The sequence below is a fragment of the Myiozetetes cayanensis genome, unplaced genomic scaffold (assembly GCF_022539395.1).
Source record: "Myiozetetes cayanensis isolate MyiCay16 unplaced genomic scaffold, myiCay2020 scf16, whole genome shotgun sequence".
In the NCBI taxonomy this organism is placed as follows: Eukaryota; Metazoa; Chordata; class Aves; order Passeriformes; family Tyrannidae; genus Myiozetetes; species Myiozetetes cayanensis.
In genome coordinates, this window is record NW_026087270.1 from 13407948 (window position 1) to 13431953 (window position 24006).

The following is a 24006-nucleotide window of genomic DNA, read 5'->3' on the forward strand; positions in this document are numbered from 1 at the left end:
AAGAATTAAGCTTCTAATACACTTTTCCTGTGTCATTTGGAATCTGAGTGTTTTCCCAGGCACTTTCAATGCAGGCCCAGAGCATCTCTGTGGGATCAATTTTAGTGTTTTGATTTGACAGACAAAAAATGGAAGCCTCAAGAACTGCAAAACTAAAAGAATCTGCTATTATTTTCCTGAAATGTCAGAAGGTGTAATGAAAAAACTCACCTAACTGCTTAAAGAAGGACTAATTCAAAGGACTACAGTTATGGAGATACAGAAAACTGCTGTTTTCTTTCTCTACTAAAATCTGTCTTAAACACTAGTTAATAACTCAGAAAATTCCAGGGCCAGGAGCAATGTTTGAGTGCTCCATTTTGAAGCTGCACACCTTGTTCACTACTAATACCAGCATTTCTTGGTTTAGCCCTGAAGCATTATCAGATAAACTCAGGGACTGCATTTGTTTTCCATGTTTAAAATGCTTCCAACAGACCCAGGGCTGAATCTCCAGAGAGGCTGGGCCTTAGGCAGGCACAATTCTATTGGAAATCTCCCACCTGAAGGGAAAAAGAGGAAACGATACTCTGACAGGCCCCTTAAAATAGGTAAATGTGTAAAGATTCTTCAGGGTGTGGAGTATTCAATGAAATCTGGGGGAGACAGATTAGTATCTTCGAGGTGATGTGATGTTAACTACCACCCAAGGGATCCCATGGATAATAATTATCCAGCTGTGTGTACAGTGGGCATGGATGTCTCTGTAGGTATATTTACCTAGAGCACACTGGTCATAAAATTAGGACAAAGTTAGTCCCTAGCAATTCACATTTGAGCCCAGAATGGATCTGCAGGCTTACTGCTGCTTAATAAAGTGCATAATTTCACTCTTACTCAGAAACTCCTTCACAGAAATTGGCATCCTTATTACCAAGTTAATAGAAAAATTCCCGTTGAACTCTGCAAGGCGTTTTTCCCATTACAGTAACTTTGCAGAGCTCCATTTAGTAAAAATGAGTGCTTAAACCTTCTGACACTTTCTTCACTGAACTTCAATTCCACTCCAGGAATAACCATCTGTGAGCCTGAAAGAAGATGGGTCTTTATGCCTCGAAATGCACAGGCGAGGGGGTGTCTTGCAGTTGAGCACTGGCTGTAAACAAACAACAGCAGTTTGTGCATCTGGGAAAGCTCCTGCTCCGAGGTGAAAACCCACTCCCAGGTTCACTGGGAATTTCACCACTGAACTGGGGGTGTCTATGGTTTATTCTGTCCTTATTCTGGAGATGGCAGATTAATGAAATATAGCCACAATGTCCCAGACAACATCTGCTCTGGTGCCATCCAAGATCTATACCTGCTTTAGAGACAGAAGTGCTGAATTGCTTAATTAGATACTCGGTCTCCATGACAGGATTCAGGCCTAGATACATCATCAATTTTCCTGGAAAAACTTTGATTTCAGTGCTTGGTTTTGCCAGCTTTTGCCTTCATACAAAATACCACTGGTCACTGGAGCTCTAATTATACATTTTAACAGTCCAAATAAATTTCTATCAAAGCACCACTGAACGCTGTAACTCCACACAGACATTCCCAGATGTGGCTGAGTGGGACTCAGAATTCAATGACTTTAAAATATTAAGAAAAATTCCTACCTCCCCATTCCCTGTCAACACGACTCCTCACACAGTGTCCTCAAACTTGATAGCTAACTTATTATAATCAAGACACTCTTTACTTCTTCCAGAGGCAAAATCCTGCCTTTTCTGAAACTAGAAGAGAACAGTAATGACAAAGTGAGTTATTGTCAAGATCTGACTTCCACTGCAAGCATAACTTGTGACTGATAGATCCTATTGTCATATTTCTCAAGAAGATCTGCAATATTGTTTAGTCGGTGACATGAAAAATGTGCCCTATAATTTCACAGTTCACAGGCATTCATTCTGAGTGCTGACATGGTTGAAATCATAATGTGGCATAATATTGTTATGCAGGATAAAGACAGAGGGTCTAATTAAACTCCCCTTAAATGTTACATTCATCCTTATTAATCAAGAATTCAGGATTCTTAAGGTAATAGCAAGGGAACTTAAAATAGGTTACAGTGGCTTATTTGATTTCATGGAAGCACAGATTTTCAATGCTGTCATCTATAGCTTTAATATCAACATATTAAGCATGATTTATGCCAACAGGATAGAGCAGCAGAAAATTTCAAGAAGAGGATCTCGTGACAAGCACTGTCAGGAGTGATGGAGTGTAGCTTCAGGTAGCTGGGTTTTGGGCAAAACTATGAACTGTGGATTGAGAATCCCTTGGCCCCTTGCTTCAGGTCTTTAATAATTTAATTCAGACACTTCTGCTGGTTCAGAGACCAGTCAAAGAGAGAGGGATTCATGCTTTTTTTCTTCAGGAAAGGGACACTGCTCTCCAGGAACTGCCTCACTGAGCCTGGGTGAGAATCTCCTCTCTGCTCTGCCTTCTTTTCTACCAGGAAAGGGTAAGCAAGTAGATGCTATACCAACCTTTTTATTCACCTTTATCCTTCCCCCAAACCTTGACAACTGCTAGGAAAGGAAAGGAAGGAAGTCAGACAAGATGTTATCATCGATAAGGCCGGTGTGGGAGCTCCCCCTGTCCCTGCAAAGCAAAATCCAGCACAACAAAGCTCAGCACCCACCGTGAGCTGGGCTTGGCCTCAGGCACTAAAAATTAGGAGGTACAAAAGCAGACAAGGAAAAAAAAGGTCAAATATCTGCCCCAACACAGAGAATATCAGTAAAAAGAGTGCAAAAAGAAACATTGGGGGAGACTTGGAGGTGTTCAGCTCTCTGAGAGACACCACGAGCAGCAATTAAGGACTCCCAGGGACCCTCCACAGAGCGAACAGGGAGGTGCTGACAGGCTGGCTGTAAATTAAGCAAGCCTGTGAGTAACAAAGGGACTGAATAACAGAGTTTGGGAGCCAGACTATCAACATCTGTTCACAGCTCTGGGGAAAAGCATGTCCTGGTACTCTACAGCTCAGGTATCGAAGCTGACAGAGATGAAACTGCCTTTCCTGAGCGGTCAGCATCACATGCTGTCCACAGCTTTTGGAGGACCTGCATTCCAGGCTTGCCAGACATTTCAATTCTCTCAGCAGTGAGATTTAATTCCAGTCATTTATTCTCTTCAGTCTCATCTCAGTAGCTCCCACCTGAGTTTTTTTTTTTTTTTTTTTTACCAGTTTCTTCCTTCACATTCCTTGAGCCTCTGTGAATCCACACAGTGCTGGCCAGCTGCAAATCATTTTCTAGACAGGAAAAATGGGGCCTGATTTTACTGCTGAGCCATTTTCACCCTTCCAGAGTTACATCAGTGTGATTTTGAGTATGAGAGGAGGATAAAGGAGGTACAGCAGCACTCCAGAAACAATTTTGCTTCTTTCCCATCCTGTTGTTGGCCTAAAGAATTTTCTGTATAGGGAAAGAGGGGTTGTTTACTTTGTTCAGTAAACAAACAGTGGAAGTCAGTTTGGTCAAACAAGGACTAAAATAAAAAAAAATAATAATAAAAAGGGCAATGCTTGTTTTCCACTAGTTTTCCCCTTCAGATATTAGTATTATGATAATAAAATGTAAACATCACACTAATTACCTACTCAGACAGTAATCAACACCTTCAAGGAGCAGTTTGAGTAAAAAGACTGCTGTGTAGAACACTGGTTCACCAGTGAGTAGCTGCAATTACAGGTGGCAGTTGCGTAACATGAAGGAATTGGCCAAGTTCTTTCTTTCAGAACTGATTAAATCTCTCCTTTTGTGGCACTGCTTGCTGGATACCCCAATACTTGCAGCTCCCTAGAGTCAGCCTCTCTGTCTTTCAGGTTTAACAAAGACAGAAGTGGAAAAAAAACCTTCTTTTGCTTCAAGCAGATTCCCTCTCTCCCTGCCTTTCCATCCAACTTAAAAAAGAGGAATGAAGAGAAAAACAACGCGCGCTGTCCAACACACGGCAACTTCAGATGCAGAGATGCTACAAATTCCCAGTGGCTGGTTCAGGCAGGCCATAAATAAAACTGCAGAGCCAACTCGAGATGCTCCTGGGTGTAAGTTACAGTGAAAAACTCTGGTGCTGCATGCTGAGAGCACGGCTCAGCCGTTCATTTATAACAATGGGACTATTCTTCTGTCTGCACAAGGAAAACAAATCTCCCGTTGTTAGGAATCAAAGACAAGTCCTTCAGACTCTAGGAGACATATTTAACAATGACTAAGTGTGTTACTTCCTAAGCATTCGCTCTTTAAGACTTCCTATCCCTTTCTCATTATAGAGTACTTTTGTAAGTGATTGCAGTGTATCCCAAAAAGCAAGTTTATTGACCTCCACCAGCAACAAAAGTGCTTTAAAAAGGCTTGATGTACAAGAAAGTATGCAAAATTGATCCCTTAAGTGTTTGTGAGCAATGTGATGTGAAGCCTCATCCTTGTTCAGAGGGGGTTCAGGATCTCTGAAAAAAAATCCTGGCAAGAGCCATGAAAAGGGTTTTTTGAATTGTCTTTGCTCTTCATGGCTTGTATATTCACTGCTTGTAAGGGTGGTGATTGGCAGCAAAGAAAAGGCAACAACAGCAAAACTTGCTTTGTCCAGCGAATTCTCCTTCGTTTTCTCAGCCATTTGAGATTTGGGAGAAACTCACTGAACTACAAATCCTGCTTCAGTGTACTTTCAGAGCTATTTTGAAGAATTTTAGGCAGCCTTTGTTGTTGTTGTTGTTTATGACAAGGAGTATACAGGTCATGGTCGCCTCCAACTAGAGTTTGGAATATTTCCAATATGACTTCCCACAACTCCCTAGGCCCCAACCCCAAAGACAGGATGATCTAATCTAAAGCAAAATGTGGCCCAGTAGTAGAAATTTCCATTCCCAAAGGCAATGGCCAGTCCATTGTTCAGTGAGAAATGACAAATAACAAACATGATCACTGAATTCACTTGGGTTCAGCCTCACTCCCTTGGTGTGATGGTGCTGGATGAAGCCTCATTAAAATATACACTTAGTTTTTTGCAGTATAGAGAAATGCACTTTATATAAAGAGAAACAGAGCCTATCCACCTTCCAGAATAGATCAGGAGCTGTTATTTGGAAAGGCTGACCATAATAAATTACTTTGCTCCCATTTCCAGAGCAGCAGAGCTATGGGACACACAGGCAGTGCAATGGCAGTGCCACAGCACTCCAACATCCAGGATAACCCAAGTCCTGCTGGGAAGCTGGATCCATCACAGGCTGCCCTAACCTGAAATGACAACTCTCAAACAAATGGGGATTTACTGATTTCATATTCGTGCAATTGCACGAAATTAATGACACGCTGATATAAAGGAGACCAGAATCAAATCAAAGGATGTCAACTTCCAAGCACAAAAAATCAGCTTTTAAATCCCCACAGCTAAGACCTCAACACCAAGTCAATGGCCCTGTGCTTCCAGAAGCCACCTGTACTCCGTGGGGCAGCTTGATTTGGTGGCAGATATAAATATTATACACACAGAGACACACACAAACAAATATAGACCCTATTTACACATATTGCTCCAGATGTGTTTTGCAGCCTTTCATGTTCCCATGAAACTCGCTGCGGTTTGGGTTCTGTTTCTGAGTTCTCCCTCTTCAAATACTGCATTTTAACTCTACTTAATGAATTAGATGTGCTTTAGAGCTATAATAAAGCTTTCTTGTGAAGATATTTCTGAAGCATCGAGTCACATTGCTTACTGAGAGTAAATACTGCAACAATATATTTACATAAATAATTTAAAATCCAACAGCACAGTAGGTAATAAAAATATATTGCCATGATAAGCCATGAAACCAGAAAACAACACTGCTTTAATTAAAAATTACAAATGCATTGCAGTAAACAACTTATTTACACATAGTTAAAAGTCTAACTATTGAATATCCTGGACTTGTTGAATCCAAAAAAGGGAAAAATACTGAAACTAATCTCTTCACACAGACAAATATTGAGAAGCATAACTGTTTAATTAAGATCTACTGTTAATAATGGATTTCTGAGTGAGGTTCTTCTTTTAATTTCCCAAGGTAGAAAATGTTATTAAATTTGGCCTTTAACTTCTCATTGACATGTACACTTGAAACTTCTGATTAAAATTTCAGAGGTTGGGAAGAAGTACCCAAAATTAAACTCTTAAATCTGGCACAAAAATAACAATGATCCCTGATTAAGAAATCAAATTTCAGAAACTTCATTACTGTTCTATTAATAAATTGCTGGGTTATAATTAAAATGGGGCCTGTTGGATTTCTTTCTATTTTTTTTTTTTTTTAAATTCTAAAAAAGATGGAAACTGTAGAGAGAATTAAATACTTAAAAAAAAAAAAAAAAGGTTAATGAATCTGAGAAATGTGATCCACTTTGAACAGGTTCTTTCCCAGGAGTGATCCCAGTGGAATGAACATTAAGGTGGAAAAATCTGTGGTTCTGTCTGCTCCTTCCTTTCTACAACTTTGCTAGTCACTGTTAACCTGCTTTTAAACAAGGGTGATTGAGAGCAAGAGTAAACTCATCATTTGCATGGTCAATACAAGCCTGCAGCCCTCATCTCCAGGGTGATCCCTCACCTCTACCCTGAGCTCCTCTGGAATGTCACCACGAGGAGATCAGGGAAGAGCTGACACTGTGCAAGTTCCCTGCTATTCCAGCCAGAGCTCCAGGACTGTGCTTTGGAGTCTTGGGAATATTGGAGTCTTATTTTTTTTAACATTTTTTGCCAGCTTGTTTGAGCCTTTAAATCAAATTCTTTCTCAGCCAGCAAAAACACTTCAAGCTGAAGAATAAGGAGGAAAATTGCTTCAAAAGTACAGCTGTCTTTAGGAAATTTTACAAAGTAAGCCCCGTTTTTCAGAGATAAGTAATTTGAATCTGATTCAGATATGCATTGTTCAAAGAATAAATTCAATCTAGTTGCAGACAATGGCAAAAATGGTTTCTCCACTCTTTTCATGGGTTTCGAAATGCATTTATCATGTTACATCTAGCAGAGCAACTGAAATTCCTGATTACAAATAATCACCAGCCCCTTCTGCGAGCTTTATATAGAAAATTAACTAAAAATATCCCTGCAGTTAGAGGTGTCTCAGTTGTAAAAGGCTGAAAATAATAATAATAATAATAAAAAAAGGCGGCATTACTAATTCTGTGTTGTTCTGCCCATTTTGAACAGATCTGTACCTTGCTGGGGGTGATGCACACTGTTCACACAGCACACACTACACAAATCTGCTATTCATTGTTTCTTGCAGACAAAACACTGCTTGCTCATGGTCATTAATATTTAATGTGATATCTCATTTAAAATCTGTGCTGTCCCTGCTTGGCCTTTCTTTTAGCAGCATAATCACAGCAAGCACTCTGATGCAATTACAGCAGCACAGCCTGAGAACCCTGCAGTTTGTGTTTGTGTGCTGCACAAAAGTCCTGGACATTGGCCCAAGCTCTAAACACACACCTGCCTGCAGGAACTTGGGAGAAAATGTTTCAGTCAGAATCCAACCAGGGAATAGTTATGGTCTTTATACATGAAGTTTTACCCTGTCCTTAATTGCAGAGGTTGTTTTTGTATCCTAGAGGCTTCTTTTTTTTTTTTTAGTTGATAGTAACCAGGTGTCTCAACAATACCTGCCAGTACTAAAAGCAGCTTTTAAAAATGCTGGTTTATGCTTTCCTGTCATTTTAGCAAAAGGACTTACAGGTAGTCAAATTAGCCTCTCCTGATGCATTCCACCATCTCCCAGATTTCCATTTGCAGTATTCTCTTCTAACTTACACAGTCACTTCCATTTACACAGTTTCTGTATATGACCATCCCTCTATGCAGATACAGTAAAATTTCTGGGAGAATTCTGAGTTACTTATAGTCAAGATTTGAGAGTTCCTTCCCAGCCAGCTGTGAGATGTGCTGGACTGCAAAATGTGTTTATGTCACTTAACTGGTTACACACAATACTTAAAACTCACTCAAGAGGATTAAATGACTCACTGATATGCCTCATAATTTCGTTGGGAGAAATTCAGCAAAATCAGTAGATTAAGGGGAAAATGCCAGGTAATAAATTCTGGATTGTTTTTTGATGACCAAATCCTTACATTTGCACAGCTTTTCACTTTTAGCATCACAAAATCAACTGCTACGTTAATTAATATGAATTTTCTTATCTCCTATGAAAGTGCATAAAGTTATGGAGAACTTCAATAATTATGTTTCTTAAACTCAGCCCAGGTCCCAAAGGAAATAAATATCTATTCCCTGAACAAGCCAGGTCCTGAATAATACTGAATAATGGGGTCATATTACTCTATCTGGCAAGCAACAGAAATTCCATCCATAAACACCAACTCGTGCGACCACATGAAGGAAATAAGGAATCTTTGGAGCAAAAGCTAAACTTAAGGATAAAAATTCATTCTGTAAATAAATACATTTAGAAAACAAGGGGAATGACAATATGCTATTCAGATATTTCAGTGGTAGAAGTCAAAGGTGGTTTTGATAGAGCAAAACTGAAATATTCATTTGCTATTAACAATGCTTACCATGTCCAGCACCAACACCCTCCAGATCAGCAGCTTTCTTTTTGTAAAACAGTGCAAGTGCCAAACTTTCTTTAAGAAACTGCACAATCACTGCCAATAAAACTTGTGATAGCAGAGAAATCTATGTCTGTGGTATGGATTGACAGTGCACAGTGTTCAGGCAAAGCTTTGGAGTGGTTCCCACAAAGGTGTTTATGCTCTTTTCTGTACACTGCTATCCAGGGGGAAATTAGTAAGGGTGAAACATTAACCCAGCTGTGGGTTTTGGTGGTAGTGCCTGTAGAGAACCTGCAGTTCTCAAAAGCTGAGAAATGCTGTCTAGAAAGCCAACTAAGTGTTAGAGAACAAAGTGGTTGATTTTTCATTCTCAGCAAATATAAAACCAAAAGACCAAACCAGGTGGATCAAAGTATAAGATGATGGTGCCATCTAATACCTATGTTTGCTTTTGGTGACATGGTACATGTGTGGGATTATATTATCATAGCACAGAAATAATAATTATTTAATTTCATTTATCTGGATAAGGTCAAGTCTGAGCTTACATTAGCTTCAGTCTTTCACTGGGAAGTATTTTCTCAGCTCCTGAATGTGGATGGACAGTTGTTATTTCACTGTCGGACATTATAAATGATCATAAACTGATTTAAACCCTATGTGAAACAGAGAAATCATTTCTATACACATTTTCTATTTTTACACATTTTCTTTGGCTCTCATGAAGGAACAGGAATAAACAAACAGGTTAAAAGTAATTTTGAAACTCTATGAAAAGCTGTGTTCGTTGCTTGTGGCACTTAACTGTGCTACTGCAGGAATCTCCAAACCTGGAAAACTATTGTTCCCTGTCTAATACAGTTCTGTGTTTTCATCAAACTGAATCTCTCCCCTGCAGGAAAAAAAAATAAATTGTAATTTCTTACTATGCAGAGCCAAACCAACTTGAATGTAATTCTGAACTGGCAGGCAAATTCTTGGGCACAAAAGACATCCTGACTTTCTGATGGATGAAGACTGGAGGGCACTGCACTCACCTGATGGTCTGGTGCTGCAGGGTGTCGGGGTCAGTGGCATTCACCGTCAGCACCACGCTGCCAATGGGGATGTTTTCTTGCTTTGTCACCGTCATTGGGTTTGGGTGGAAAACTGGCCCTTCATTCACATCCTCCACAGTGATCTGGACTGTGGCTGTGGAACTGGGGCCATAGGCTATGTCTGGAATCAGAGGGTCTTCGTTCTCCACCTTGATCAGCAGCGTGTGAAATGCCGAGATCTCGTAGTCTAAAGGCTGTAAAATGTCATAAAATCAGAGGGTAAGGTGCAAAGGCAGTGCTTAACACTTTCCCTTTACCCACTGCAAACTGGTAAGGAGAAAGAATTATCCACCTGATTATACACCTGATACTTGGTCAGAGTTTAGGATTAGACTTAGCTTAGTTTAGGATACAACTGTCAGTTTTAAAGTGCGTTGAACATAATGAACATAATGGACTTAAAAAAAGATGGAAATGTCCTTCTGTCCAAGAGCATATCCTTATTTTTTGGCCATACCTCACACATAATTCAGTTCTCACATATAGGTGGTTATTTATAATGTACTATGCACTTAGCAAGCAAATCAGTCATACTTAGTAGCTACTTACAACAATAACACCAGCTGCTTTCTCAACTGCTTTCTTGAAATCAGAATCACTGCCATGGAAATGCATTCCATTTGTCTTAAGAACTGAAAATGCTTCTTCAGAAGTCAAACATAGAGAATTGTGGCTCAGGCATCAACCAGGACCAATTTTTTAAAGTGTGAGACAGAGAATTATCTTCATACAAAGACAGGTAATAAATATTTCGATGAGATTGGAGAAATGTGGGACCAAAGACAGCTCTCCAGTTCAGACTGAAGCCATATCCCTCAATTCCCTGGTATTTGCATCTTTGTTCTCTGAGAACAAAGTGGGGGTCTTGGATTCTAATTGTCCTTTCAGCTACAAACAACACCTTGTTGTAAAATCTCACTATTAATTGTGGTGCTTACTGCAAATCTGGCTGTTATTTAGGCACAGTGGTAATATCAGTCAGCAACAGGCAGTCCTTATGACTGAGAAAATAAGGTTACTCTGACATATTTGGACAAGGGCTGGTAGCCAACTGTATATCTTTGAATAACTTATCCCTGCTGTGCCTTCTCTTATGCAGTGAACCCAGTGGACAGACACTACAGCAATAATACAGGAAAAAAAGGAAATTGTTCTTACTTTGACAACTGAGAGCATTCCCTCATTAGTCTGGGGATTGGTGTGGATCTCAAAGCTCTGTCCTGGATTTCCATTGATGATGGTGTAGACAGCTCTCCATGCTCCAGTCACTGGGTCATCTCTGTCACCGACAGTTAAGTTCACTATTACACCTGTGACTCCCTCCTTCACTGTGGCTTGAAACTAAAAAAAAAAAACACAGAGGAAATTGTTACTATTTTCAATTAATGACCCCACACACAGACAGGAAATATCCAAGGCAGCATTAATTATTTACCCCACCAGGAGAAGGCTGGAATCCTTGTCCGAAAGTGAATGTTATAGGCTCTAAATAATACATTCTCACTCATGAAATATGAGGGAGCACATTACAGCTGCTCTCCACTTAATGGATGGCAGATAAGCAGTGATGTGATAGGAATCAAGCTTTGGGAGAGTCTGATCACAAGAAGACAGTTCATCTCATATGAATGGAAAGTGAAACATGTAAATACTCACAATGCTGCACAGGTTCATACTCTACCAGCAAGGGAACTGTACTCCTAGCTAAGGGAAGAGGAAGTTGACTGATGCAGACCACTCTTGCCCTCAGATTATTTACAATAACCCAGTTTTGCATTTCAGAGTCCTATTTTCATAAATTATCTCACCCATATTAATTTTTCACTACACCTTTATCAAGACACAAAACACATTTCACAAAAAGCACTCCCAGAGCATTTCTTGGGGAGTTTGCTCCGAGATACTCAGAAATAATTGGACCTCATGCTACCACTTTGTCTGCATAACTAAAAGTCAGTGCCGCTCTCCCTTTTTGGACTGGGAGAATTTTGATGACCTTGTGAAATGTGTTTCAGTGCTGTACGACTCGACCAGCCAAGCCCTACGAGAAAATTCTAATTTACTCTCCAGACAAAGAGTGCATAACATCATTCTTATTTATGGAGGGAAAAACATTAAGCAAACCATTGGAAAAGCCTGTAAGGGTCAGACTTAATAATACTCCTCACCTCTCAAGCACTTGGGGCTGACATGCTAAAAGCACTGGATATAAGAGCGATAACACCTGCCCGATAGGTGGATAAACCGGAATGATAACACACCTAATCCTGGGAAGTGCTGAACACCAGCACTGCCATTATAAATCATTAGGAAAAAAAAAGTCTTAGTGTTTCTGGGGATTAAGCCTTCAAGAGTCTAAAATGGCAAACTTTAATGACACAAATGGGCTGCTGAAAAGCTTCGCCGTCGGTGACAACGCGTGGCTCGAGGGCAAAAATCACCCAAGAGGCTTCGAGACCTTGAGGACTAAAATGTCAAAGACTAAAAGAGTAAAACAATAAATGTCTTTTGCTCTGTCTCACAGAACACGTGAAGTTCACAACATTACAGAGGATTTTGTGAGAATACTGAATCCAGAAAATGGTGTTTTATTAATAGAGAGATTTCCCAGTCTGGACAAACAGGAGGTAAAATGGATTTCCTCACACTAAAACACAAAGACAGCTCTGTCTTCCCCTGTGTTCAGTTGTCTTTGTTTTCCTTTTTTCCAATAGATTTGACTTATCTTTCCAAACCCTTTTTCAGTTTTGCTGTATAATTGGAGTGTATGCATTCAGTTCAATCTTTTCAGTCTCAAACTTGATTTTATAAAAGGATGGCATTCATAATTGGCTATTTCTATCTTTTATGGTATATCTGACAAAGTATATCCAACAAAAAATTAAAAGATTCTTTTGATTTTGATAGTTAATATGTAACAGGTTGTGATTGAGCTTTGTTTCAGACAGTTCATTAAGCTCATTTGCAGTTTAATTAACTCTAAATGATAATATAACAATATTTTCACTTGCTTTGAAAGAAAAACTCTTTTAATAATCTTGGAAATAACAGAAGAACGATTACCAAGATTATATTCCTTCCAGCTCAGCCAAATGCTCTGACTGGAAAGCAGACTTGGACAGCTCTTTCACTAATTGAAAATAAGCAATTAACCTGATTGATATTTTTGTATTATTTCATATTGTCTCAACTTGAGCATGTATAATATGAGACATCAGAACCATAAAGGTCAGAACTTTTCCCCACAAGTGTTCAGTACCAAACAATTTGTAATTATCTCTACAAAAAAGATGAGTAGACTTCAAGGAGCCTAATACTAAAGAATCTAACCCCTAGATTTGACTGGGCATCTGCTCCTAATTCATATTGATCCTTCTGAAAAATCTTTTCCTTAATCCTCTCGTCTGATTCAATTAAGTGTTCAATACTCCCTGGCTCACCTTGGGGACAGTAAGACCTTTTAGGGTAAAATATTAAAAGATCTGGCTGTTTCATTCAGCTACATAATTGTGAAGCCATGAGAAAAATTTATTGTTTTTACCCCACCAGTGCCACACTGTGATGGAAAAGGTTGATGTGCCAGCTAGTTCAAAAAATATTGAATGTCAGGTTAAGGATATTTAATTCAAGGATATCCCAGCTGGGGTTGACTTTCTTCTGCACCCCTATTTTCTCCTTATTTAGGGAGAGCTCTCAGTAGCTTCAGCTGAGGAGAGCTGGGGGTGCAGGAAGGAAATGCCAATGTCTACAGGCAAAGGCTCTGCCAAGAAAAATGATCCCAAGCATAGCGGTAAACTCAACCCTGGCATCCTTCCCGTTTTAGAAGTGACCAGATAAATAGAGAGGGTATTTGAAGATGTCTGGAACATTAGACTAAAATCTGTTCAAGATGGATGAAAGAGCAGAATGATCAGATCACAGAAATTGTCACATAGGTCTGCTCTAAATTTATAATGTGAAAAGTGTAATAAATCACAGATTTGTGATTGCAAAAGACACAGACCTACTGTGAAATAGTGTGGCCCAGGAAAATATATCTAGAAGGTGAACCCTTTTGCCTGTTCAGCCACCTTTATATAAATAATAGACTTCCTAGCATTTACTGGGTCCCTTCCAAAAACACAAGTAAAGAAGGGAATTGAAAACTATGAAAGGACAAATATAGGAATGAGATCAGAAATAGAGAAAAGCCAACCACAGGTTCATCATATTTCCCAGTGAAAGGCTTACACTCTCAAAGCACGGTGCTTGACTGGGAGAGTCTGAACCAGTGCTCTAAAATAAAACCCCACAGTGGATAACACAAATAATTGGATCACAAGTTAATTGATTTTACCGTTTTTAAATATCTGCACATCCCCTAAGCACCACTATAAATTAAGAGTAAAGTAGATGAGTTCAGTACTTTATTTAAACTGCTGTCATTTGGACCCATATTAAAAATAATAACTTAGAGGGAGAATATCCTGGGCCAGAGTGGATTTGGCTGGAAGGAGCTGTGTGCATTTACTACTACTGAGTATTTGATGTGTCAGGTTAACCTGCTGTGTAGAGTGATGTGCTGTACTGTCATTTATTGTGCCTCTTGTGCATACAGTCTAGAAATTTCTGTCATATCTAGAGCTTTATAAATACAGGGAAATAAAGGACTCCATCCCCTTCTTTTTCTGAACCCAAATCATATGTCAGAATGCACAAAGACAGACAACTGGGAGCAACTTGGAAGGAAACACTGAGTGAAAAGTGTTTAACGGGGAACTGAAAGACGTGGAGGAAACAGCGATGGGTGTAGATGAAGGGTTCCTCCAAGGGTGTGAGGGTGGCTTGTGGGGATGCACAAATAGGCCTGGAAATGTAACCTGTCAGCAATGTTTGGCTGATGGGCAGTAGATATGGACCACAACAGAGGTAACAGGTACAGTTCCAGCGGGCACAGAGGTCCCTGAGAGTGAGAACAAGCAGCTTCTACATCGTACAAGACAGGAGTCACTAAAGGCATGGAAAGGAGACAAGTAACGTTCAGAACACCTGTGCTGGAGCACAGCCCTGAGCAGCTGAGATAATCTCAGTTCAGCAGTCAAACCACTCCTTGCATGCTTAATTTTAGTGGTTGTTTCCTGGTGGAGCCAGGATATAACACCCCACCAAACTGTCCCCCACACTGAGCTCTGTGGTGAACCGGTGGGACACTGCAGTGGCAGCTCTCACTGGCAGCAAAATGGCTCTGGATGGTCTCAGGAAAACCAGTCTTGTCACATCTCCACCATGGGGCAGGTCCATGAGAAGATCACTTTGTAAAATGTTATGGCCTGAGAATCCAGGCACAAACACCACCTCAGTCTCAAGCATAGCTGGAAATGGTACCCAGACCGTGTGGAAATCGGCTTCTTACCTGACAGCCTTATTTAAAGCTTCTGTGGCAAGTGAGATTCTGTTTACTGACTTCTCAAAGCAGAGGAAGAAATGAACTAAACTGGATCAGAATCACCTCAATGTCTGCTGTCCAGGAACACCGTGAGCAGGCAGTGACAACACCTTTATGAAGCCACTAAAAAACTGTCTCAGAGTGGGGCACTGACATCCCCAAATTAAAGAGCTGACACGAGCGGCAAACACAATGCAAGATAAACGTGCCTGGGCTTGGTGATCACCACCCCACGGCTCATTAGGATTCTGCACACTGTGATTCCCAATCAAGAACAAACAAATTAAAACTCTGTGTCAGTTTGCATTTATCAGGGTGATATTCCAGCGCTGGGTATTCTGCGCCGCTATCGTGTGTTTGTCTCCTCATCTCTCTAACATGGAAGATGAAAAGTAATGGGATGTATTAATTCATTATGTCTCTGTTAGAAATTCCACAGGGAAACTGTGTTGTTGTAATTATCCTCCTCCACTGAAGTCCACTGCTTTTGCAACCATTGTTTTTCTATCTAATTCCTTAAAAATAGGATGATAAGCTTATGATTGCGACCTGCTTGCTTTTTGCCTGTGCCTTCTCCTTTGCACACTCAGTACGTGGGCACCTGAGCTTCCAGTATTTATTTGTTAAGGAAGTAAAGTATTTTCCATAGCTCTGCATCTGGAATATCTCCAAGTACAAATGAATATTCAGAGTGATCACGAAGGTTTGCATTCTTGTGGAATTCAGTGGGACACAAAGCCCAGCACGCTGGATAACAACAAACCGAGTCACCTGGAGCTTGGAGTTCCAGGTGGGAATACTTGGCATAGTATCTGTGCATTGAACAAAGTGATACTGCTGATTCTTCAGTCACCTTTCACCTCAGCACAAGGACCCAGTGTTGTGTTCTGCTCCCACGGGCCCTCAGGGGCTGGAAAACAGCACCTGAGCAACAACTGCAGTTTGTGCTGAACCCTCCACGTGAGCGAGTTAATAAGCAATTTTGTGGCCAAGGCAAATTGTAACTCAGTGTTCCATTCTCCCTGATCTCCTCTATAGAGTTTGAAGGCATTTTCCCTCTTAAGACTCTGCATAGCCTTTATTATGTGGACACAAATAGCAGCTGTTTCACTACAAAAATCTCTGTATTAGTGTAATGGATTCAATTTCTGTAAGCTGCACATCAAGCAACACACGAAGCGCTTTGAAAGCCATTTAGATGAAAGACACTCTGTAAATATAAAGCATTATCATAGTGTGACAAGGATTTGATGGTGTAAACTAGATGCAAACCAGAAATTATAGCTGTGAGTCACCTAAACAGGCTTTAGTTATTGGCATTGTCTTACTACCATAATGCTGGCTCGTAGGCACTATATTATTTCTTAACTAAAAGTGTTTCTTTCAGCTTATTCTGTATTTTTTCTAAGTACATAATATTCTCCCTTCTCCCTAGTGAAATTACAGAAAGAATTCAATTGTAGCTTAGGAAAAAAAAAAACCAACCGTTTCTGAATATATGAAATTGATCATAATAATTTTGGATGCATTTTCACTTTTTTCGCTCTTGAATGATTTTCACAGGCTCTGAATTGTAAATGCCTCCTGATCTTTCAAGGCACACACCAGTCACTTTACAAAGTAAAAGTAGAACTCAATAAATGGAGGGCTTAGTGAATATTTTTGCCTGCAAAAACTTTGTTGCAGTCTGCAACAAGAGCAACAATTCCAAAAATCAATTAGTTAAAGGAAGGCAAAAGATCCGCTTCTACTCTCTATAACAGGGCTACAATTTCTGCAGGCTCTACGAATTTATGCCTTTTTGTTGAAAACCACAAAACCAAATACCACTGATATTAATCATGAATGATCAAAAAAAAAAAAAAGGGAAGTTTGACATGACTTCATCATCAGGTTGTTTCCCCCTGCTCCAGGTGCAAGTCCTTCTGTGAGCAGTTTTCCATCAGGTTAAAGCCAAGCTTCAAGGACTCTTTGGGTGTTAAAATTCATGATTGGTCAGTACAGGATCAGAATGCAAAAATAATGGGGTGAAATGGATGGATGGAGGGATGGATGGATGGATGGATGGATGGATGGATGGATGGATGGATGGATGGATGGATGGATGGATGGATGGATGGAGGGAGGGAGGGATGGAGGGATGGATGGAGGGATGACCTGCAGGGTGATGCAAGAGTTGCCTGTAAGGTTGTCAATGTGAAGAGTCCTTCTATTCCTCTTGCAGACACCATAAGCCTTAGAAAACTCTGGAAGATCTACAGAATGAGATCCTCAAAAGATTCATACATTGATTTAAGGAACTTTCTTCCTGCTTCTCTCCCACAGCTTTGCTGAGAGCCCACTCGGAGCTGATGTTGGATTCGATCCTCTCATTTAAGTGCTTGCAGAAGACTGAAAAGCCATTCAGGGACTATAAATAAGTGATGGTGAAGGATACTTGAAAACAACCACATTTTTGAGTTGTTTCTCAGACTTTTGTTTACACCAGGCTTTGGCTCAGTCTCAGCCCAGCTCGTGGCCTCACTGAGTGAAGGCAAAAAAGATAATTCTAACATGTATTAATCATATGTTGAATGCCTGCTTCAAAGCCCGTTACCTCCAGGTATACATCAAATGTAGCACAGCTGTCTGAAGATTCAGAAGGAAGACAAACATACTCTCTTTTTCTTCCCTGAATATATAAATAATTCAGGAAGGATTCATTCTTTTTCACTTTTCCACCTATAAATGCAAGGTGCATTCAGTTGTTTCTAGAATAAATCAAGTACCCACAAATACAAGGGACACTTCTAGAATGACGGTCGTATCACAGAAAAACAAATACTCCTTCTCCAGGTGGACAGAAGACAGTGAAAGGTCACTGTTTTCATCACATTTAAGATATTTTTGAGAAGACCTCAAACAATAATGTTATTTTCTCAGCTATGAAAAAAAATTCCCTCACCCCAGGTAGAACAAACCTTATCTTTAAAACAACAGCATCACAGAAAATGATGATCTGACCAAGCCTGACTACCCCTATTCACCTGTTCCAGCATCAGTGTTGCCAAGGGACCAGGGAGAGCTCTGCCTTTCACATTTATGAGACCACTTGTGCTGTATTCAGCCAACCCAGCCATGTATTATTTCCTCCTCACTGCACTTCCCATCAAGAGCAGCGTTAAGCCCATCTCTCCTTTCTAAGATGCTGATGCCTCCTTTAAATGGAATGAACTTTAAATAGAATAGACAGAGCTGGATTTTTCTTCCTTTTACATCCCCTGCAGCACCCACTGTCATCCAGGAGCAAAAAGGTTTTTGCAAAAGGCTTTTTCCCTCCTCAATCCATGCAGTTCTCAGTGATCCTGACAATGGTGAGGAGGGAAGGGAAGGAGATCTTGTCAAATGCTCCCCTTTGGTTTTCAGCAGAGACTTTTTCACACCCAAACCAACTTTTCTGCTGCTGAAGATTATCATATGAATGTACATGGGTGAGATAACTGATAACTGCCTTACCAAGAGAAAAATGTATGGAAACCACCCACTACTCATGTGGTAAGGAATTCATATCATTCACTGCCCCTCCAGCCCCAGTTACAGGTGGGATTCATTTGCTCCCACCTGCTTCATCAAACCCATAAGCCACAATTTCCTCCTATTAGTTCCCAAACTGTCACATTTTTGGGGTCTGGACAAGGAATGGGTTCCAAAACCATGTCCTCTGTAACTGTTGAAGCTTTTACCTTTATCATTTAGGCCCTTAACAGCAGGACAGATGAATTTACTCCTCTCTGAACCTTGAAGTGGTAGGTAAAAGGATAATTTTGTGGCAATATAAATATTTTTTTAATTTGCATTAACCATAAAATGCATATCCAGACACCAGTTAATTTACTAAAGTCTGTGAGACTGAGAGGAGTGAAGGAGAAGTTCCTTTAATGGTTTTATTCTGCTCCCAGGTATAAATAAATGCAATGGGGCCTCTGTACTGATGGACAGGGAGCTGGGCAGTGACAAGAACTTTAGTAAATGAAAACTACTCATGATTTTTAAATTATTATCACATTTACCTTTAGAAATTAAACATGGAATTTTGTGGGTTTTTTTTCTTTACAAAGGTAAATTTTAGGACTTCTTTTCAAACAGGTATGAAAATGACATTTTAGTGCTGTACAAAAGCGACCTAAAGGAAGTTGAAAAAACGCCAACAAACAAAACAACAAAAAGAAAGGAATTGGTTCATTCTAAATAGGTGAAACAACAAAAAAAATTCTGGATAAAAATCTAGAGGCATCTTGTTTTGGCACCTTAACATTTCAAGACTGGACCATACTCTTACCAGGTTAAGAAACCTGGTCTTTGCAGAGAGGTGGAAATTGCAACAGAGATGAGACTTTCTCCACGGCAGAACCTTTGGCCTCATTGAGAAAGAGAAGCATATGCATCCAAAGGAGAAATCCTGCCTTTTCTGCCCCGGGAGGACACTGATTCCAAAGCAGAGAGTTATTCATTGTGCCAGTTTGCAGCTGATCATGACCCAAGCTGCCAACAACAGATGTTTTGACGGTGGTTAAAGTTCTTCACAGGGTCTTTGGTGAGCAGCACCAAAGCATTCAAAGCAACTTGTATCTCTAAAATATTTCAGCTACAAATTTCATCAATTCCCCAAACTTCTGCCATTTCAGGTTGTGCCAACTGGTGGGGATGAGATGCCCTAGATTTACAAGCCCCTCCAGCTGAGAGCTGTCTGAAGTTATCCCAATATGAAAACTCTTATTTTGGAAGCAGATAAGAACTCTGCAAGGCTTCACACTGTTCCAGTGGAAGCAGGAGGTACAGATGGAAGTTTACAGGCAGTATTATCTGCAGTGATACAGAATCTGTCTGAATTTTCAAAATGAAATCTTTGGCCAGCATTTTGTTTTCTGTGAGAATCTGAGTGGAGAGAGGAGAATTTGGGCTGAACACTCCATATTTCAATCCATCTGAACACAATAAGTCTTCCAAGTCCGCTGACAAAGTGATGAATGAAGTCTACTGCATGTAGTTCCTTCTACTGGATATACAGGATTTTTTTTTCCCCCTCAAATTATCTAGTCTACATCCAGTTTGCTCAACATTCATTGAGCAAAACATAACTGCTCTATCAAAAAGCTATGATACAAGAAGAATCATTTAGAGATCAGAGACACAGGTGAACTTTCATGATTAATGATCTCCTTTCCTTTCCTGTTTTCCTCCCATAGCAGAAAAATCTTTATCGTATTCCTGAGCATCCAGTAAGCACAGAGCTCTCATTACCTGGCAGGGAACAGTGAGGACCTGGGGTCTGTAACCCTGTTAGCACACAAAAAGCCTTGTTCCAAGGGCAAGAATGAAGAATAATAGAAATAAATGCAGCATATTTGACTAATGGCTCTGGGTGATCTGAGCCTCCCCACCCCACCCCGTGATGGGAGGGTTCAAAAGGCCCAGGGGGGCAGCTGGGGTGGCCTGGTTTGGACCCACATGTGATTTTAGCCTATAATGAGGCACACAGTGCTGCACAGGGATTGAAGGGTGCAGCAACAGATGGATGGGTTGGCACTGCACAGCTGAGAAAAGGTCAGGAAAAACCCAAGGTGTGCTAAATGGATGTATTGCTTTCTGCTCTAAGGATACTGATGGTCTCCATCTCCAGCCACCCAGCTCCCTTTGCCAGCGCTCATTTCATCTTTCCTTGCAAGAAAAATATTTGTAATAAAGCAGAATGAAACATTCCTTTTGTAAGTGCCTGCTGTGTGCTTATTTCATGTCTAGAATGTCACAAAGGGAGTATTCAGGGCCCTTTCATTTCCTCCCTGGTAATTTATGTTTTCCTAAGCAAACATTCTCGGTACACACATCCTTCTCAAACACAAACACCGCTGCAGACTCAGCTGGACATTTTTTGTGTAAATGGTGAAGTACCCATTTGGGCTTTTTTTTAATGATAAAGAGGATGAAAATGAAGGATTTTTATATATGGCTGATACTGAGTTCTCTCTAAGCTGTTTGGAGATTGGGGATGGCCACAGTTTGATGGCAGTGCTCCCCAGTTCACGTGTCTGAGCAGCAAGAATTAACGGGGAGGTCAAGGCAGGCCAAGGCTCTACATTTGTGCTCTGGTCTGAAGTGTGTGTGCACACCTTGGAGCCCACATGGAGTGAACCAAACCTGTCAGACCTACCTTGGGCAGCCTGCAGAGGTCACCTGAAAATGGTGCCTTCCAACACCTAAAGGAGGCCCACAAGGAGGGGGGATTTTTGGAGGGGGAATTTTTACGTGGGCAGGTAGGGAAAGGCAAGTGGGAATGGCTTTAAGCTGAATGAGGATGTGTTTAGATTAGATATCTGGAACAAATTCTTCCCTGTGAGGGTGGTGAGGCCCTGGCACAGGTTGCCCAGAGAACCTGTGGATCCCTGTGAGTGTTCAAGGCTGGACAAAGCTTGGAACAAGCTGGGCTGGTGGAAGGTGTCCCTTCCCATGGCAGGGGGTTGGAACCAGGTGATCTTTGAGGTCCCTTCCAAGCCAAACTATTATGTGGGTCTATGAACAGCAAAGGTGGCCTGTCCCAGTGGCACATCATGGTTACTGTGCCTGTGACGACCATCACTGTCACAAGATGCTGAGAAGCATCACCCTGAGCACAAATGTACTCCATAGTGGATCGGGGTGGGAGCGGGCAGGACAATTCCTCTTTGCAGCCAGGAGTCACTAGAGCTGAGACTTGCTGGGATATCCACATTTCACACAATTCCCTCATCCTGGTACCACCTGTGGTGTGCTTGGAAATTGCAGCCCAAGTTCTGCAATCCCTATCAGAGCAGATACTCAAATAAAGGCTATTCCCAGGAAATACTGGTGACACCAATGACATAAATAAGCATTTGATATTATCTTTGGTCTATATCGAAAAGCTTTTCCAGAGGGTTGAGTGCTTATTAAATCAGGACATGTATGAAGAACACTAGTTTATTAAGTGACTGTGCTGTTCCTCTCTCTTAAGACTGTTTTCCCTTCTCCTGCTCATACACCTGCATCAATTTTGCCACACTGAACTCTTCCCAAGGAGAGCACACAAGTACACTAGAAATTAATTGGATCCTAACACACACCTTCCAGATACAGATTTTTCAACTGAGCTTGCCAGTTCTAGGGGAAATCATTTTAAGGGACAATAAATACCACTTTATTTCTATACACAGCAGTGTGATATACTGTAAGCACTCAACCCTCCTCCCCCTTGGAAGGCGGAAAAATGCTGTGCTTGCAGGTAACTAGAAACATATCCTATTTCTTGCTTCTGAGTAAGCCGGTAATTAGAGTAGAAACATGAGGAACAATTTCAATGGAGCTGTAAAACTCCACCAGGAAACTAAAAAAAAAAAGAAAAAATCTATTTGAGGTTAGAACAAAATCTTTTTTTAATCTGGCTAATGCTACTTTTGTGCTGATGCTGATCATTATATTTATTACTAAACCATGGGACATTCCAAAGCATTGACACCTGACTTCACTTACTAGAAAAGCAATCACTTTCAGATATTCAGCTTGGTGATTAATATGTAGATACCTAATTTTTAGTGGATTAAAGCATGTTGTATCAATTTGGTGATCTTTAGGATTTATAATCAAACCCTGACGACATCTGATTAATGCCAGCACAGGCTCCCTGAACCTTACAGTGTTCTTGTTCCTTTGGAGCTCAGATCACAGCAGGCTGATTACCCCCTGATTATCCTGAGTAACTGGGGTCAGAGGTTCTCTGGCACCACAGAACACATTTAATTCAATCAATTCAGTTAGTGAAGCAGTTGGGGAAAAAAAAAATTATTCCTTCTGCTGTAACATTGCATTAGAAAAATTGCCCAGGATTTCTGTGCTCCAACTTACGGGCATTTTTGCTTAATTTCTAATTTAATATTCTGCTGGGGTTTGCAACTTCAATTACTTGTGATATTTTCACTCATAAAGTCAGGGGCATTGGGCTTGGAGGGAGAAAGGAAAACCAGAGGAAGAAAAGATGCCTGAATTAACCTGTACAATAACCTTTGCTGACAGACTCATGTTTTCATAGCTCAGTTGTGGTTTTCCTGGTTAGACACTCTACTGGTAGCTCAGAAAAACCCTCTTTGTTCTCTCCATTTATCCCTTTCTGCCACTGCCAGATTTTAGCTCTGCTCTTGCTTTTGGTGGCTTTTAAAGTTGTTTAGCTGAGCACCAGTTCATTTGTTGTATAAGCAGGGACTCTGATGAGCTGTGATAGAGCACAGCCCTGGTTCAGACAGCTCAGCACCCTCCTGTGTGCTCAGATGGAGTTTGGGGAGCTCATTAAAGGCACCAGCTCTGGACTTCACTCACCTGAAGCAGCAAGTGCTGTGTCTGGGATGAAACATAAAAAAGGACCTCTTGCTACTCCCTGAAAGCCTCGAGATACTTCACACACAAATGCCCAGCAGCTCCGTTTGGCTCCTGCTGGTGAGTTTTGCATCCTGTACAACGATCCTGAGTCTGCTGATACACAGACATTCCTTACTGGGAGTCCTGAGGCTGCTGCTACAGCCACAGCTCTGCTTTCTGACCGTGGGGTGTGCTGACTATCACAGTTTCAGGGGACTAATGACGATGGAGACCTTCCACTGCACTTCAAAAGGGGCAGTAGAGTATCCAACAAATGTGAGAGGCACCATATATAGGAAATTTGGGCATAGCAAGGAGCTTCAGGCCATCGATGAGAGAGCAACACACAAAAGCATGTCAGCAAATACATAAACACAACCCCAAATGAACCCAAAGAGAGGAAGAAGAATTTATGAGCACGAGCATCGTGTTTGTCCTGGCAAAGCACTGCAGGTGCTGACAACCTACCCTAACACCCTGACCATGAACACTGGAA

General features: G+C 40.8%; 1 protein-coding gene across 3 annotated transcripts in view; it reads right to left on the reverse strand.

The window, feature by feature from the left end:
- Window positions 1–24006, reverse strand: part of CDH13 (cadherin 13) — a 426216-nt gene that overhangs the window by 45870 nt on the left and 356340 nt on the right. For all 3 annotated transcript variants that reach the window (XR_007628446.1, XM_050311304.1, XM_050311303.1), the window contains exons 9-10: window positions 10844–11026; window positions 9626–9879 (exon numbers count right to left, since the gene is read on the reverse strand). Coding sequence is in view for 2 of the 3 variants with exons in the window: in XM_050311304.1 (XP_050167261.1) it covers window positions 9626–9879; window positions 10844–11026 (437 nt within the window). In the remaining variant the exon portion in view is untranslated. The remainder of the gene's footprint in view (window positions 1–9625; window positions 9880–10843; window positions 11027–24006) is intronic.